This window comes from Mustela nivalis (genome assembly GCF_964662115.1).
Source record: "Mustela nivalis genome assembly, chromosome: X".
Taxonomy (NCBI): domain Eukaryota; kingdom Metazoa; phylum Chordata; class Mammalia; order Carnivora; family Mustelidae; genus Mustela; species Mustela nivalis.
The window spans coordinates 71,662,055-71,675,913 of NC_139040.1; the positions used below are offsets into that span (position 1 = coordinate 71,662,055).

At 39.9% G+C, this 13,859-nt stretch overlaps 1 protein-coding gene across 1 annotated transcript in view; it reads right to left on the reverse strand.

Moving 5' to 3' along the window:
* AR (androgen receptor) overlaps positions 1-13,859 on the reverse strand; it is a 207,823-nt gene that overhangs the window by 74,209 nt on the left and 119,755 nt on the right. Inside the window, exon 2 of the mRNA XM_082716838.1 lies at positions 10,170-10,321. Within this exon, the coding sequence (XP_082572964.1) occupies positions 10,170-10,321 (152 nt within the window). The remainder of the gene's footprint in view (positions 1-10,169; positions 10,322-13,859) is intronic.

The following is a 13,859-nucleotide window of genomic DNA, read 5'->3' on the forward strand; positions in this document are numbered from 1 at the left end:
CTGCATGTGGTAAGGGGAACTCAACCGTCTCTGTACTGTATGTTTCTCAAATAGACCTTTTGCTTTCATGTAATCCTGTCTTTGGCTAGTCTGTTCCCTCTTTCTAAAGTTCCCTCCCTACCTTTTTGTACCTAGCAAATTATTATACATCCCTCAAGATGTAAATCAACCTTTAACATTTCTGTGGAGCCTTCACAAACTTCCAGGTAAAACAACTCCTTTTCTTATTCTGTATGCTGTAGGGGATTGTGTGTGTATTTCTAGTTCAGCAAATTATCCCTGCTATGTTGAGAACTCTCTGTCATATTCACTCCACATCCATTAACTAGTTTTATGACTTTGGGAAGTCATTTTGACTCTTCTATGCCTCAGTTCACCTTTCAAACTGGGGGCAATAATAATACCTACATCATAGGGTTGTTGTGAGGACAGAATAAGAAAATGTCTATAAAGCAATATTGGGCATATTTAGTGCCCAATTAATAGTTTTTGTTAATATCTCTTATCCCAGTGCCTGGTAGAGGTCTCATGCACACATTAAGTAAGCACCCACTGTTGAATAGAAGGACACCATGTGGGGAAAGTGCCAGTCATCAGCCATTTTGGGTATCCCTTTAGTCAGGCTACTCTTTTGTGAGTCCATAAATTCCTTATCAAGGACTAAACTGGACTAGCAGTCTGTAATTTTTTTCTGTGTTACAGGACCTCTGAGAATCACATGAAAGCCATGAAACTCTCTCAAAGAAAAAAAAAAAAAAAACCCGTACTCATTTATACACATGAGAACTTGCAAGAATCTTCATATCATAAAATGTCTCATAGAGCCCTTCTGCTACAGACTAGCATTAGTTCTTTTTCCCCTGCTAAAGGGAAAATTATGTACTTTCAGAAGATGCTCTTACACATGGTGGAAGCAGAGGGGACTCACAGGGTCTGAGCACTTTTGGGGAGGCAAGGGCTGTTCTAAGGATTTATTGTGCTGCCTCACATAATTTGGGGGGCTTTCAAGATAACAATCTCTGTGACTCTACTAATTGGCGGTGAGGCAAGAGAGCCCCTCAGATAAGAAACAAGAAACCTCTAGGCAGCCCTAATTTCTACCAATTTTATGTCTGTAAACCTGGAAAAGCCATTTCCTCTCTCTGAGCCTCAGTTTCCTTGTCCATAAAATGACTTGCTCAGAGTTTTAGATTTCTAAGTTTCTTTTCTTCATGTTCTAAAATATTAACATTTTAAGACTCCAAGCATTACAAATTTTTTGTCTTTTCATCAAACAACTCATGGCTGAATTAGCTGTCCACAAAGTCAAAGAGGTTGTAACCACAGGGCTGTAGGAATGTTTATGTAACTTATGGAACTGTGAGAAGCCCAGTCTCAGGGCCCACATGCAATTACTACCAAGAAATCAAGGTCTGTCTACATTATGATGCATCTCAGGAGAGAAAGGAAGATCAAAATTTTAAAAGACAACAAGATTTTATGACTTTTTACCTCTTTCCTGAAATATAGCATTTTCTGTTTTTGACATCAAAGGGGAGGAAAATAAATTTCTCTTGCTCCTGGCACCATGGAAAACATTCTGTGGTACACTTTGAGAAGGCCCAAAGCCAAGGTTCAAGGAATCAGGCCTCTACTATTTGTGTGTGTGTGTGTGTGTGTGTGTGTGTGTGTGTTTATACACACATACACATGTGTGTGTATAAACACACACACATGCTTACTACATGTGAGATACTGGGCTCACATACATATATATGCTCTGTCTCTGAACTGTTCCCTTACAGTTTGGTAACTAGCAAACTTCTCTTTAAAAAAGGTGTTAAATTATGCTTTCTGTTCTGTGACTCTGTGATGAAAGTGAATTAGAAGCCAGCAAGACTGGGTGTATCAGAATCATAATTTTCCCTATGAAGAGTAGGAGGTGGTGCTTTCACTATGGTTCTCATGTCCCTGGCCCTACCTAATGAAGAATCTGCTGATAAATCACCAGCTCTTTTTAAGTATTTGGGGCTTTCTTAGGAAGACAAGCTCCCTGTCAAATTAGTGTTACTCAGTGGCTCCTTGGTTTCTCCCCACAATATTTATGTCTTTCTTAATTTCTTTCTGTCATTTCTGACTCTATTGTTCCTCTTCACTGTTGTTTTTCTTGTTTGCCTAGGCATAACCCTTTCTTTAAACTCTGGGTTAAGTATGTTTATATATTTGAGGGGAAGATGTGCTAGAGCAGAGTGACTGTTATCTTTGGACTCAGAACACCTGGATTCAAATTCTAGTTATTCCATTTATGACCTGTTGATTAACTGGAAAAGCCTCACTTTTGACTTTGCCTTCTGTCCCAGATAATTGTGAAGTTCAAATGAGCAGTGGAGGGACACCTGGGTGGCTCAGTGGGTTATGCCTCTGCCTTCTGCTCAGGTCATGGGGTCAAACCTTCCGCTTGAAGGTTCTGGGGTCAAGAACCCTCTGCCTTCCACTCAGGGTTCTGGGGTCGAGCCCCACATCGGGCTCTCTGCTCAGTGGGGAGCTTGCTTGCCCTTCTCTCTCTCTCTGCTTGCCTCTCTGCCTACTTGTGATCTCTCTCTCTCTCTGTCAAATAAACAAAATCTTAAAAAAACAAACAAACAAACAAACAAACAAAAAAAAAATAAACAAATGAGCAGTGGATATCGTGGTCCTGCATTCACTAAAAAGATTTAAAGATGTCCGGGATTAGAGAACCTGATTGGCTCAGTTGGTTAAGCATCTGACTCTTGATTTCAGCTCAGGTCGTGATCTCAGGGTCATGAGCTAGAGCCCTACGTCAGGCTTTGTACCAGGCAAAAAGCCTTCTTAAGATTCTCTCCATCTCTCTCTCTCTCTCTTTCTCTCCCACTCTGCTCCTGGCCCCCCCACCTGCACATGCACACTCTCCCTTTCTTAAAAAAAAAAAAAAAAAAAAAAAAAGACGTTCAGGATTATGATCACCAAGGTCCTTGAGGCGAGCTCTATATCCTATGTATGTGAGCCTAGTATCTCACATGTAGTAAGCATCTAGTAAATGTTTACTGGCTGAATGTATGAGCAGATTACTACTAGGCCTGTTCTTATGAGGTATTCAGTAGAAGGGAGTCCCTAGTCTAGCCAGGAGCTGAAGAGATTCTACTGGGGTGCCCCAGGAACTGAAACAAAGACTAGAAGCAAAGAGACTGAGAATTCTAATCTTTACTCTCTTTATAAGGATTAACTCACCTCCAAATCACAGTTTCTTCTTTTGTATAAAAGGAAGTTTCCTCTCTGTACTCTCTTCTGAAGGTACAGGTTTACCTGCCTACTTGGAATGCTGAGAGCAGTTGCCCAGCCATGAATAGGAGTGCGAACACCTGAATAATAGGTTTCAGAATTATGCATGCATAGCTGTTATAACTGAAGAGATTGTTTTTTTTTGAAATAATGGCTCATCACAGAGTTTGATCATTTTGAAGGATAGTGTGTTTCTTGCTATGGGAGGACAGCCCACAGAAGTAAGAAATAACTCCCACCTTTGGAAAAAAGGTGGTTCTAACATTTACCCTTACAATAGAAGCCAACTGCAAAGACCTACTACACACAGTTTCACAATTACCAAGAGATTCTGTGAAGGATAGAAAAAAGTTCTGGCTACAGCACATGGGCTTTAAAAATATAACAGACTGGGGAATAGTAACATAAGGTGGAAGCAGGCAATGAACTCAGAAAAGCTTGCAAGTGACATAGCAACTTCTTGTTAATCATAAAATGTATATGCTATAAATAAGGAGGCTCAGAGCACTATATAGCAGCAATGGCAAATTCTTGACATGGCTCCCAAACTGGGCACTATCAAGACTTGAATAAATATCAACTGCAGTGTGTTACAGAGCTAAATTATTTATTCTGAAGGCCTGTTGTCTGGTCTTGTTATGGGGACAACCAGAATTAAGCCAGAAATGTGTAAAGGCAAAGAATTATGGGGAAATATATGGCAGATCCATAACCCAGCTGATCACCTGGGGCCTACTTTCTACACCACTTAGTATCAGATAGTCCCCAATGTCTGTCTTCGTTATCACTTGGGTTTTAGGTGGCATGGAGCAAAACTCATTCGTATGTATTTCATAATTATCCATATGTTTACAGTGCAAAAGTCTAGGAACCATATGAAATATTTTCAAGTTATGGGTATTATAAAGGGGAATGAGCTACTAGATCATTAGGAAAAATGTGTCCTCTTCTAGCATTTCTGTATTAATTTACTTTTTTTCCTGGCTTTTCTAAAAAAGTGTTTAAGACCTAGAGACCACTAGATCGGCATTCCGGACAAACAAGACATGCAAACTCTGGCCACTCAGAAGAATGTCGAAAATCAGAGAATCTAGAGAGTTACTAAAATACCAGAAGCTGGAAAGAGTGAAATTTACTCTGTAGATTTGCAAGCACAGGAGTGACCATCCAAAGCAGGAGTCAAAAACTAGAGTTCACAAGCCAAATCCAGTGTGCCACTTGTTTCTGTGTGGCTCAAGAGCTGAGAATGATCTTTAGATTTTAAATGGCTGAAAAAGTTCAAAAGAAAAATATACTGAATGGCATGGGAAATTAAATGAAATTCAAATTTCTGTGTCCATAAAGTTTTACTGTAATACAGCAACACCCATTAGCTTAGTATTGTCTAGGGCTATTCCCAGGCTACAAAAGCAGAGTTAAGTAGTCAAGTCAGAGACCATATGGCCCACAAAGCCTAAATTATTTACTACCTGGTCCTTTATAGAAAAATTTGGCTGATCCTCTGATATAAATTCTGGCTTTGACATTTAGAAAAAGCTGAGAAAGATAAAAGGTAAGAGGAACTTTGTGAAAAGTTACCTAGGATTAGTGCAACAGGATCAGTCAATTCCTTGGCCAAATGTACCTGATCAAGGCTCTGTTGAAGCTGCAAGCAGATCCTCCTAGCATAGTTAATTTGCCCCTGGGAAATGTTACTCAAAAAGCCAGGGAGTGAAGAGGACACTGAAAGGCACAAAAAACTCTGTGCATGACTCCAAACGAGGAGTAATATTTAATTCCACATGAGTTGAGGTGGTAAAGAGTGGATTTGAAGGACAGAAAGAGTTCAATGAGGGTTCACTTACATTTATTCCCTCACAAAAACCTGGGGTGAGAGAGGGAATCAAAGCCATACTTTTATAAAATTTGCCAATACTAAATTGGGACATATTGTAAACATCAGTGACAATGGTATAATTCTTTGAGTCCAGAATGTAAACTACAGTTTCAATTTTATGATGTGTACCAAACAGCACTCCATGTGTACAAAACAAATGGATACACAATCTCCAATGTTTTACTAGAAAATGTCTGAAAAATAGTAAATTCTTGAGCACATAGTGCACATGATGAACTAATTAACCCTCTTTGAAACATGATGTGGTGGACATGGGGATTTATGTCTTGATTTTCCAGATGAGAAAATGGAAAAGAAAGGAAGTTATCCAACTATGGTCACAATGCTGGGGGAAGGCGGAATCTCAGAGTCCTGAATTTTAACCTAGCCCGTCCACAGTGCACTTTCTTAACCGGCTCTAACCTCATCTGAAAATTGATTTTTAAAAGAATGGGAGCTAGGGTTCACCACCTGTTAGGAAGGCAAAACGAAAAGTGCATATACATAGAAACGCATATTTGTTTGTTGATGTAATAGTTTTGGCAGTGATAATGTATGTAATTTGTAGAGCCATCATAAAAAGTCAAAACTGGAAAGGCATATGAAAAATATCTAGGGGTGGGGTGCCTGGGTGGCTGAGTGGGTTAAAGCCTCTGCCTTTAGCTCAGGTCACGATCCCAGGGTCCTGGAATCAAGCCCCGCATTGGGCTCCCTGCTTAACAGAGAGCCTGCTTCCTCCTCTCTCTCTCTCTCTCTCTCTCTGCCTGCCTTTCTGTCTACTTGTGATCTCTGTCTGTCAAATAAATAAATAAAATATTTTAAAAAAATATCTAGGGGCGTCTGAGTGACTCAGTCTATTAAGCATCCAACTCTTGATTTTGGCTCAGGTCACCATCTCCTGGTCATGAAATTGAGCCTGACATCAGGCTCCACACTGAGCATGAAGCATACTTGGGATTCTCTCTCTCTTCCTTTCCCTCCACCCCACCCACCCCACTCATGCTCACTCTCTCTTAAAAACAAACAAACAAGCAAAAAAAAAAAAAAAAAAAAAAACCTAACTTACATCCCTTATCTTATAGACAGAGAAAATTGAAGTCCAAAAAGGAAAATTAATTATTCAAATCCAGACAACTAAAACCCCTCTGAGCCACTCTATTGGTGTGTACAGGTATCACCTTCCTTTGATTTCCTGGCCTTTTAGATGGCATTCAATATGCCTTCCCCTGTCACTTCCCTGGTCATCCCATCACCCCATCAACTAGCTGATTCTCCTCATGCCTGTTTCTAGCCCACAGAACATCCTCCAACTGCACGAGCATGTATGTACACACCCAGACCCAGACACACACACACACACACAGTTTTCCTCAACCAGATTTTAGTGATTTTATCCCCATGGCTTAACATCATTATTTTTTTAAATATCAAAATATGCAGATACCTCCATGACTAGCCTAATCCTCACCCCAAACTCCCAGAATTACTGACAATGAGAAAATATGAGGCTCCCTCTTCTTCCTACTCCTCTATAGGAAAATCTGGCTAGATTACAATTGACTCTGTGCTGAGCCTTGCACCAATGACAGCATTAAAGCCTCATGCTTTATGAACTACCAAAGCTAGAAATGGATTTCTGTCTGATGTGCCAGGCTTTTAAGTCTTGTACCTGTGCCCAGTCCAGAGATTTTTGAAACCATGAATAAAGTGGTAATCAACACTCTGAATAAGTCTGACTTAACTGACAACAACAAACAAATGAGGAAAAGAAAGATTTGTGTTCCCACTCTCTCCAAGACAGGTGGAATTCCAAGTTTCAACAAGGCAGATTCAGGATCACTTTCATAAAGGCCACTGGGGTGATAAGGACACATTGTAAAAATGGGGGGAAAAAACAAATCAATAAATGTTCTCGGTGGATAATAAGACAACCCCTTGTCTTCAAATAGAGATAATGACAGCAGTAAACTCCAGCCAACAAGCTTTACAGATGGAAGGAGAAAGAAAATGCTTTTTTTTATTTGCTTGGGGTGTGTGTGTTTGTGTGTGTAAACTACCTTCTCTTATCCCTTAAAGGCTTCAGGACCGGAACCTGGGGTTCATATTCCAAAGGAAACAAGAGGCTTTGTAGATTCCTAAGCAATCCATTTGTGACTTTTCATATTTCAAGCAGTCAAGGATATTTGGCCCCCTGAGCTCACAGAGGCTCATTTTCTCAAAGAAAATATTACCAAGTTTCCCTAACTTGAGTGATTCTAAGGTCTAGAGCATTTTGAGATCTTGCTGAATTTCCAAGTATTCTTTAAGTTGAGTGATTACCCCTTTCCGCTTCCTTATTCCCAAATAGCCCAAGTTCCACACCATCGTGCAGCTCTGCCAGCTGCCATTCTGCCATTTTCCCTTCTTCAGCCCCAACTTCTGAAGAAAGCTCCCATGTGGAATATGTTATGACAGCAAAATATTCCCTTTTACATTATGTTTGATCACTTTCCCTGTTTTCCAAAAACAACAGTATTGTGATGCAGATTTGTAAAACCCAGAGGCAACATTAAATACAACCTAATCTATCTGACTATTCAATTTGCTTTCTCAGTTCCTTACTTGAACTCTTTCCCCAACTGATATGGCTGCTCTTCCTGTGTTGCTTGGGCTTACTGACACACTATCTCTAGATGAGTGCTCTGGTTTATTCTCTGCTCTGTAGGCAGGACCTACTGGATGATGGGGGAAAGGGAGGAAACAGATTCTCACTGGGGAAACTGAGAGTGATCTGATGTGTTCAGACTGTTCCTAACTTTCTTTTCTGACAGGCATCTTTCTCTAAGTACTCTTAAGAAGGGCAGGAACTGTGTGGCTCAGTGGGTTAAAGCCTCTGCCTTCAGCTCAGGTTATGATCCCAGTGTTCTGGGATCGAGCTCCGCATCGGGCTCTCTGCTCCACAGGGAGCCTTCTTCCTCCCCTCTCTCTGCCTATTTGTCATCTCTCTGTGTCAAATAAATAAAATCTTAAAAAAAAAAAGAAAGGCAGGAACTGATCTCTGTGTCTCTTTCTAAACTGCCTAGGGACAGTACTGGGGCCCTGGACCTTATACTAGCTCAGTTTGTGCAGCAGCTATAGGCCACTTGGGGGTATGGAAGGTTCAGTAATACTAAAAGCTGGCTGTCTCCTTGTTGCTTTGGGGACTGGAAGAAAACAAAATAACAATTTTCTGTTTTATAGCTATTACTGCCACCCGTCTAAAATAAGGAAAAAGCAATCACCATTCCAGTTGGTTGTCAATGGGAAAACCAGAAAAGGACACTTGTTTTGCACCTTTTCTCCAGATGCCAAGAACTCCCTGTTGCTTCTGTTATCCTCTGAGGGATGCCCTTACATTTCTGGTGAAAAGTGTGGCTTATATACCTGCCACTTTTATGAGTGTCCACAGGGTTTTTTGTCCTTAACTAAGGAAATGCTGTTTTGGTTCTGACTTGGAACTCAACATGTCTAGGCCAAAAGGGGGTAGGAAAGACTTTGTCAGGGAGTATTTCCCTTGTGGAAAGTGGATATAGGAGTAGATGCTGGTGTTTGACAACAGGGTTTGCCCCCCAGAGCAGAATAGATCTGTCTAGGGGCTGCTTATCAGTGTCCTATTGAGAAAAGAAGCCCTTATTAGAGGATGGAGGATGGAGTGGATGAGTAGGAGATTTGATGCCAGGTTGATTGCGAAGGAAGGAATCACTAGCATACACGGGAGGTCTAGAAATGATAGTTCTTATTGTAGGATCTATGGAAAGAATAAAAGTATTTTGTCATTCTCGATCTTTATTTACTTGGGGGCTACTAATGCAAAGAGGGCACAAGGAGGCAGTAGCAGGAGGGAACAGGTGCACAGACCGATGGTCCCTGAACAGCAAGAACACTTCCTTTCTGAGGCTGAGGACGAGAAGACTTTGTGAAGGAACAGTCCCATACACACTATAGAGAATAGGTGGGGACTCAGTTGGGGTTTCTCCACTTCTAACTTCTCTAATAAAGACATTTTATCCCCTCACTACACAGCAGAATGAAGCACAAGCAGGGAAGAAATTACAACTTTTCAAATCATAAAGAACAAGAGGCAGTACCGAAGGCTAGGGACCTAATCAATACAGACATCGGTAATATGTCAGATCTAGAGTTCAGAATGACAATTCTCAAGGTTCTAGCCGGGCTCGAAAAAGGCATGGAAGATATTAGAGAAACCCTCTCGAGAGATATAAAAGCCCTTTCTGGAGAACTAAAAGAACTAAAATCTAACCAAGTTGAAATAAAAAAAGCTATTAATGAGGTGCAATCAAAAATGGAGGCTCTAACTGCTAGGATAAATGAGGCAGAAGAAAGAATTAGTGATATAGAAGACCAAATGACAGAGAATAAAGAAGCTGAGCAAAAGAGGGACAAACAGCTACTGGACCACGAGGGGAGAATTCGAGAAATAAATGACACCATAAGACGAAACAACATTAGAATAATTGGGATTCCAGAAGAAGAAGAAAGAGAGAGGGGAGCAGAAGGTATAGTGGAGAGAATTATTGGGGAGAATTTCCCCAATATGGCAAAGGGAACGAGCATCAAAATTCAGGAGGTTCAGAGAACGCCCCTCAAAATCAATAAGAATAGGCCCACACCCCGTCACCTAATAGTAAAATTTACAAGTCTCAGTGACAAAGAGAAAATCCTGAAAGCAGCCCGGGAAAAGAAGTCTGTAACATACAATGGTAAAAAGATTTTCTTCCATTCTTAGGACCACCCCAAGCTCTAAACACCAGGTAGCATCACTTATTGACTACATTGGCTGTTCTACCAAGGTTGCCAAAGCCAGAGGATAAGCAAATATAAAAACTTTCTTCTTTAGGTTCTTAGGTTCTTTGAGAGGGTCCTGCCAGTGACTTTGTCTCTGAGACGATAAAATCCTGGTCTCAGGAAAACTGGTGTCACTCTATATAAGATAAAGGAGAAAGGGAAAAAGATGTGAGTGTGCAAGTCCCTTTACCTTCAGCAGCCCTTTTAAAGAAGACTTTGCAGCTTCCACAAGTGAGAGCTCCATAGTGACAGCCAGAAGCTTCATCGCCGCAAATCAGGCAGGTCTTCTGGGGTGGAAAGTAATAGTCAATGGGTAGAACATGATCTCTGGCAGTCTCCAAACTGAAAAGACACATGAGAAACAATGCAATAATTGTCAGTGGTTGGCAGAGATAAGAGGATAGAAGTCTGAGGTCTTCAGGAGCAAGCTACATTTGTAAATTATTAATTTTTATGAAATAAAATTATTCCTTACTTAATTGGGTCAGTGTGAAGCTGATTTTTTTTCTGGTTCTTCTAGGGATGATGTTTGTAGGGTGTCTTGTCATGTGGACAGAACCTTTTGGAACCCTGCTAAGGAATTCAAGTTCTCTGGGGTCAGCCAGTCTCATGGGCTAAGTTTACATGAGGGAAGGATGAAGACAGAAACCTGAGGTTAAAGTATCTAACTTAGGGTGGTTCTTGCAACAATTTCAGAGCAGTTAAATGGTCTGAACCCAGCTCTATGACCTTACCTTATCCAAAGGGAGATCGAAGGCAAAAAATGTCTAAACAAAACAGTTTGGTATGCTTTTCTCTAGCTCTCTGAGCCTCACTCTCACCTGTCAATAACATTGCCCATCCTACCGAACTACTATTCTAAGTGGCAGTATAAATTGTATAAAGGATAAAAATCCTTTAAAATGAATACACAAGTGAGGGATCATGATTTGTATTATCATTCTGGTCTGATTTGTTCTCCCCCCACCCCAATTCCTTCACTTTCTTTAGCCATCTCTATAGATCACATGAACATCCCCTCATCTTCATTCTACAACATAAAGTAGCAGAATCCTTTATGCCTGAGGCTCTTGTTGGGAAGTGATACACGGTAATGCTGGAAATTTCTCAGGCTACCATCTCAACACTTGGCCATTAAAATACTCATAGGGGGGCACCTGGGTGGCTCAGTGGGTTAAGCCTCTGCCTTCGGCTCAGGTCATGATCTCAGGGTCTTGGGATCGAGCCCCACATCGGGCTCTTTGCTCAGTGAGGAGCCTGCTTCCCCTTCTCTCTCTGCCTGCCTCTCTGCCTACTTGTGATCTCACTCTCTCTCTCTCTCTGTAAATAAATAAATAAAATCTTTAAAAAAAAATAAAAAATAAAATACTCATAGGGTCCTTAGGCTAGGATGGAGCTTCAGGGATCACCTAATCTAAACTTCCTATGTCTTAAGAAGATCTGTGTCTGAGTCCTTTCAGGTGGATGTGAAGGAGAGGGTCAGAAAGCCAATCCTGAAGCTTTAATAGAAGTGTAATTCTGAGTCTACCGTAGTAATTAATTCAAGATTAAACAAATGAAACATGGTTCTTCTAGGCAAAGGTCAATTTTTTTCTCTCCAATGTCCTATGTCTAAACATTGAACAAAATTCAAATGACCTCCTGGGTTAATCTGCCTAAGGTAGATGGTAATTGCCCATATTCTCATCTATAGGAATCTAACCATATTTTTTATGAGCACTTCTTCTTTATAAAGGAAAGGAAAAGAAGGAAAGAAAGCCTTAATAGCAGCCTATTTGCTGTGTTGGATAATTTCTACACTTCAAAACAGCTCTGATAAATATTTTTTCTTTCATTACATCATATGAAGAAAGATTCAGAGAGGTGAACCCCAAAATGATTTGACAACAAGTCCAGGATATTTGGCTGCAAATCCAATACAGTTCCCATTACCTTATCATCTTCCTGACACTCTCTCACTTTCTACACATGGCTTTTTGATTATCATGCTCAGCATAGTCATCAGAATCAAAAAAAGAATGAAATGTTATCCTCTCCTTAATAAACACGGATCAGCCCTGGCAGGGCAAAAGCAAGGAAAACTTAGCACTTTACCTCTAAGACACAAATATCAGCCTTGATTCAAGTCCCAAGTACAACAGAAACCACTCAAAATGTTTAGCTGATATGCAAACCCAGCAGCTGGCTATGGTGGCCTATATCCCCACCCCCACCACCTCACCATAGGCTCTCTCTTTCTTAACCTGACTTTGGAAAGCCAGCAGGAGTTTGTCCACCAAAACAAAACTAGCAGGACCACAAATTCCACAGGCAAATAGTTCACTTTCCATATATAAATGGGCCAAATGTTAAAAGCATCATTCCTTTGGCTAAAAATGTCATTTCCTTGGGTAAAAAATTGTATTCCCATTCTCATTCACAAAACAAGGAGAAGCAGAAGTTTTTTTGTTTTTATTTTTGTAGATGTCTTCATCTTCCCCCCCCCCTTTTTTTTTTTTTAAATTTCTGGAACTAATGCAAGACATTCAAATAAACTAAAAAAATGTATTTAGATACTTTATGTGCCAGGCCATTTCATATATATCATCTCATTTAATCTCCCCCCAAAACCATGCCAGGTAGCTCTGTATCATCTCTATATCATAGGAGAGGAAGCTGATGTTCAGTAAAATTGAACATGTTCAAGATCACTCGTCTCATAACTGGAAATGCCAGATTCCATCCTAGGTAAGTCTGACTTCAAAGGGCTGATTCACAACCCATGAATAACTATGTTATAAAATTGAAGGTTGAAATGAGATAGATTAACTCAACTCTTAGCACCTAGTCCTATGAACCAAACAAAGGGCTCGGTGCTGGGGATATTGTGACAATCAATACATTACATACTTCCTCTAAGAAACCTATTATCTAGTAGAGAAGACAGATGGGAAGTAAGAAACTATAAAATAACATAGTAGATAATAGAATAAAGCAGAGTACAGATTACTGCAGATAAGGAAGCACCTCAAAGACAGGAATTTTTTTTGAAAGTTATAAAAGTATATAGGGGTAAATGAGATGATAATGATAAAGACTAATTTTTATCATATGACTGGAAAATAAATATGAGATATACAATATAGAAACCTGCATAAATAAGATGTCTTTTTGAAAATAGCCTTTAAGGAACATACATTTTCATCTTATTTTAAAACAGTTCAAATTGTTCGAAATAATCTAATCAAATTTATAGTCAATACTTAAAGACTGAAGAAAGTCATCGATATTTTATTAGATATAAGTTTAATAAAATGCACTATTTAAAAAATAACTATGAAAGAGGAGGAAGAAGAAGAGAAATAATAAAGACAATTTTAGAATCTGAACATTTCCTAATTACAAGCCATTTTGACTAAAGGCCTGAGATGTCTTTTAAACTCTCCAGGCTGGTCTCTGCCTACCTACCCCTCCTTTTTCTGGAAAAATATTTTTGGACAGCATTCTTACTGACCCTGACCTAGTGTGGACAAAAGGCACATTTCAGTTCTGCCTCATGGGTTGACCTTTGGGCATTGGAAACGAAAATTACGACCAGAGTCCCTATCTCAGGTTTATATCCCCGAGAAACTCATACACATTTGTACCAGGAAGCATGTATAGAAATGGTCATAGCAGATTTATTCATAAAGGCAAAAATAATAAGCATCCACTAAGAGGAGAAAGGCTAAACTACAGCACACTCACTCAATAAAACACAACACAGCAATGACAAGGAAGAGAATACAGGTACATGTAGGTGAATCTCACCAGCAAATATTGCATAAAAGACATAAATTACAACAGCCTACATATTATATGATTCTACTACATACATGTCCAAAAAAAGGCAAAAGTAAAC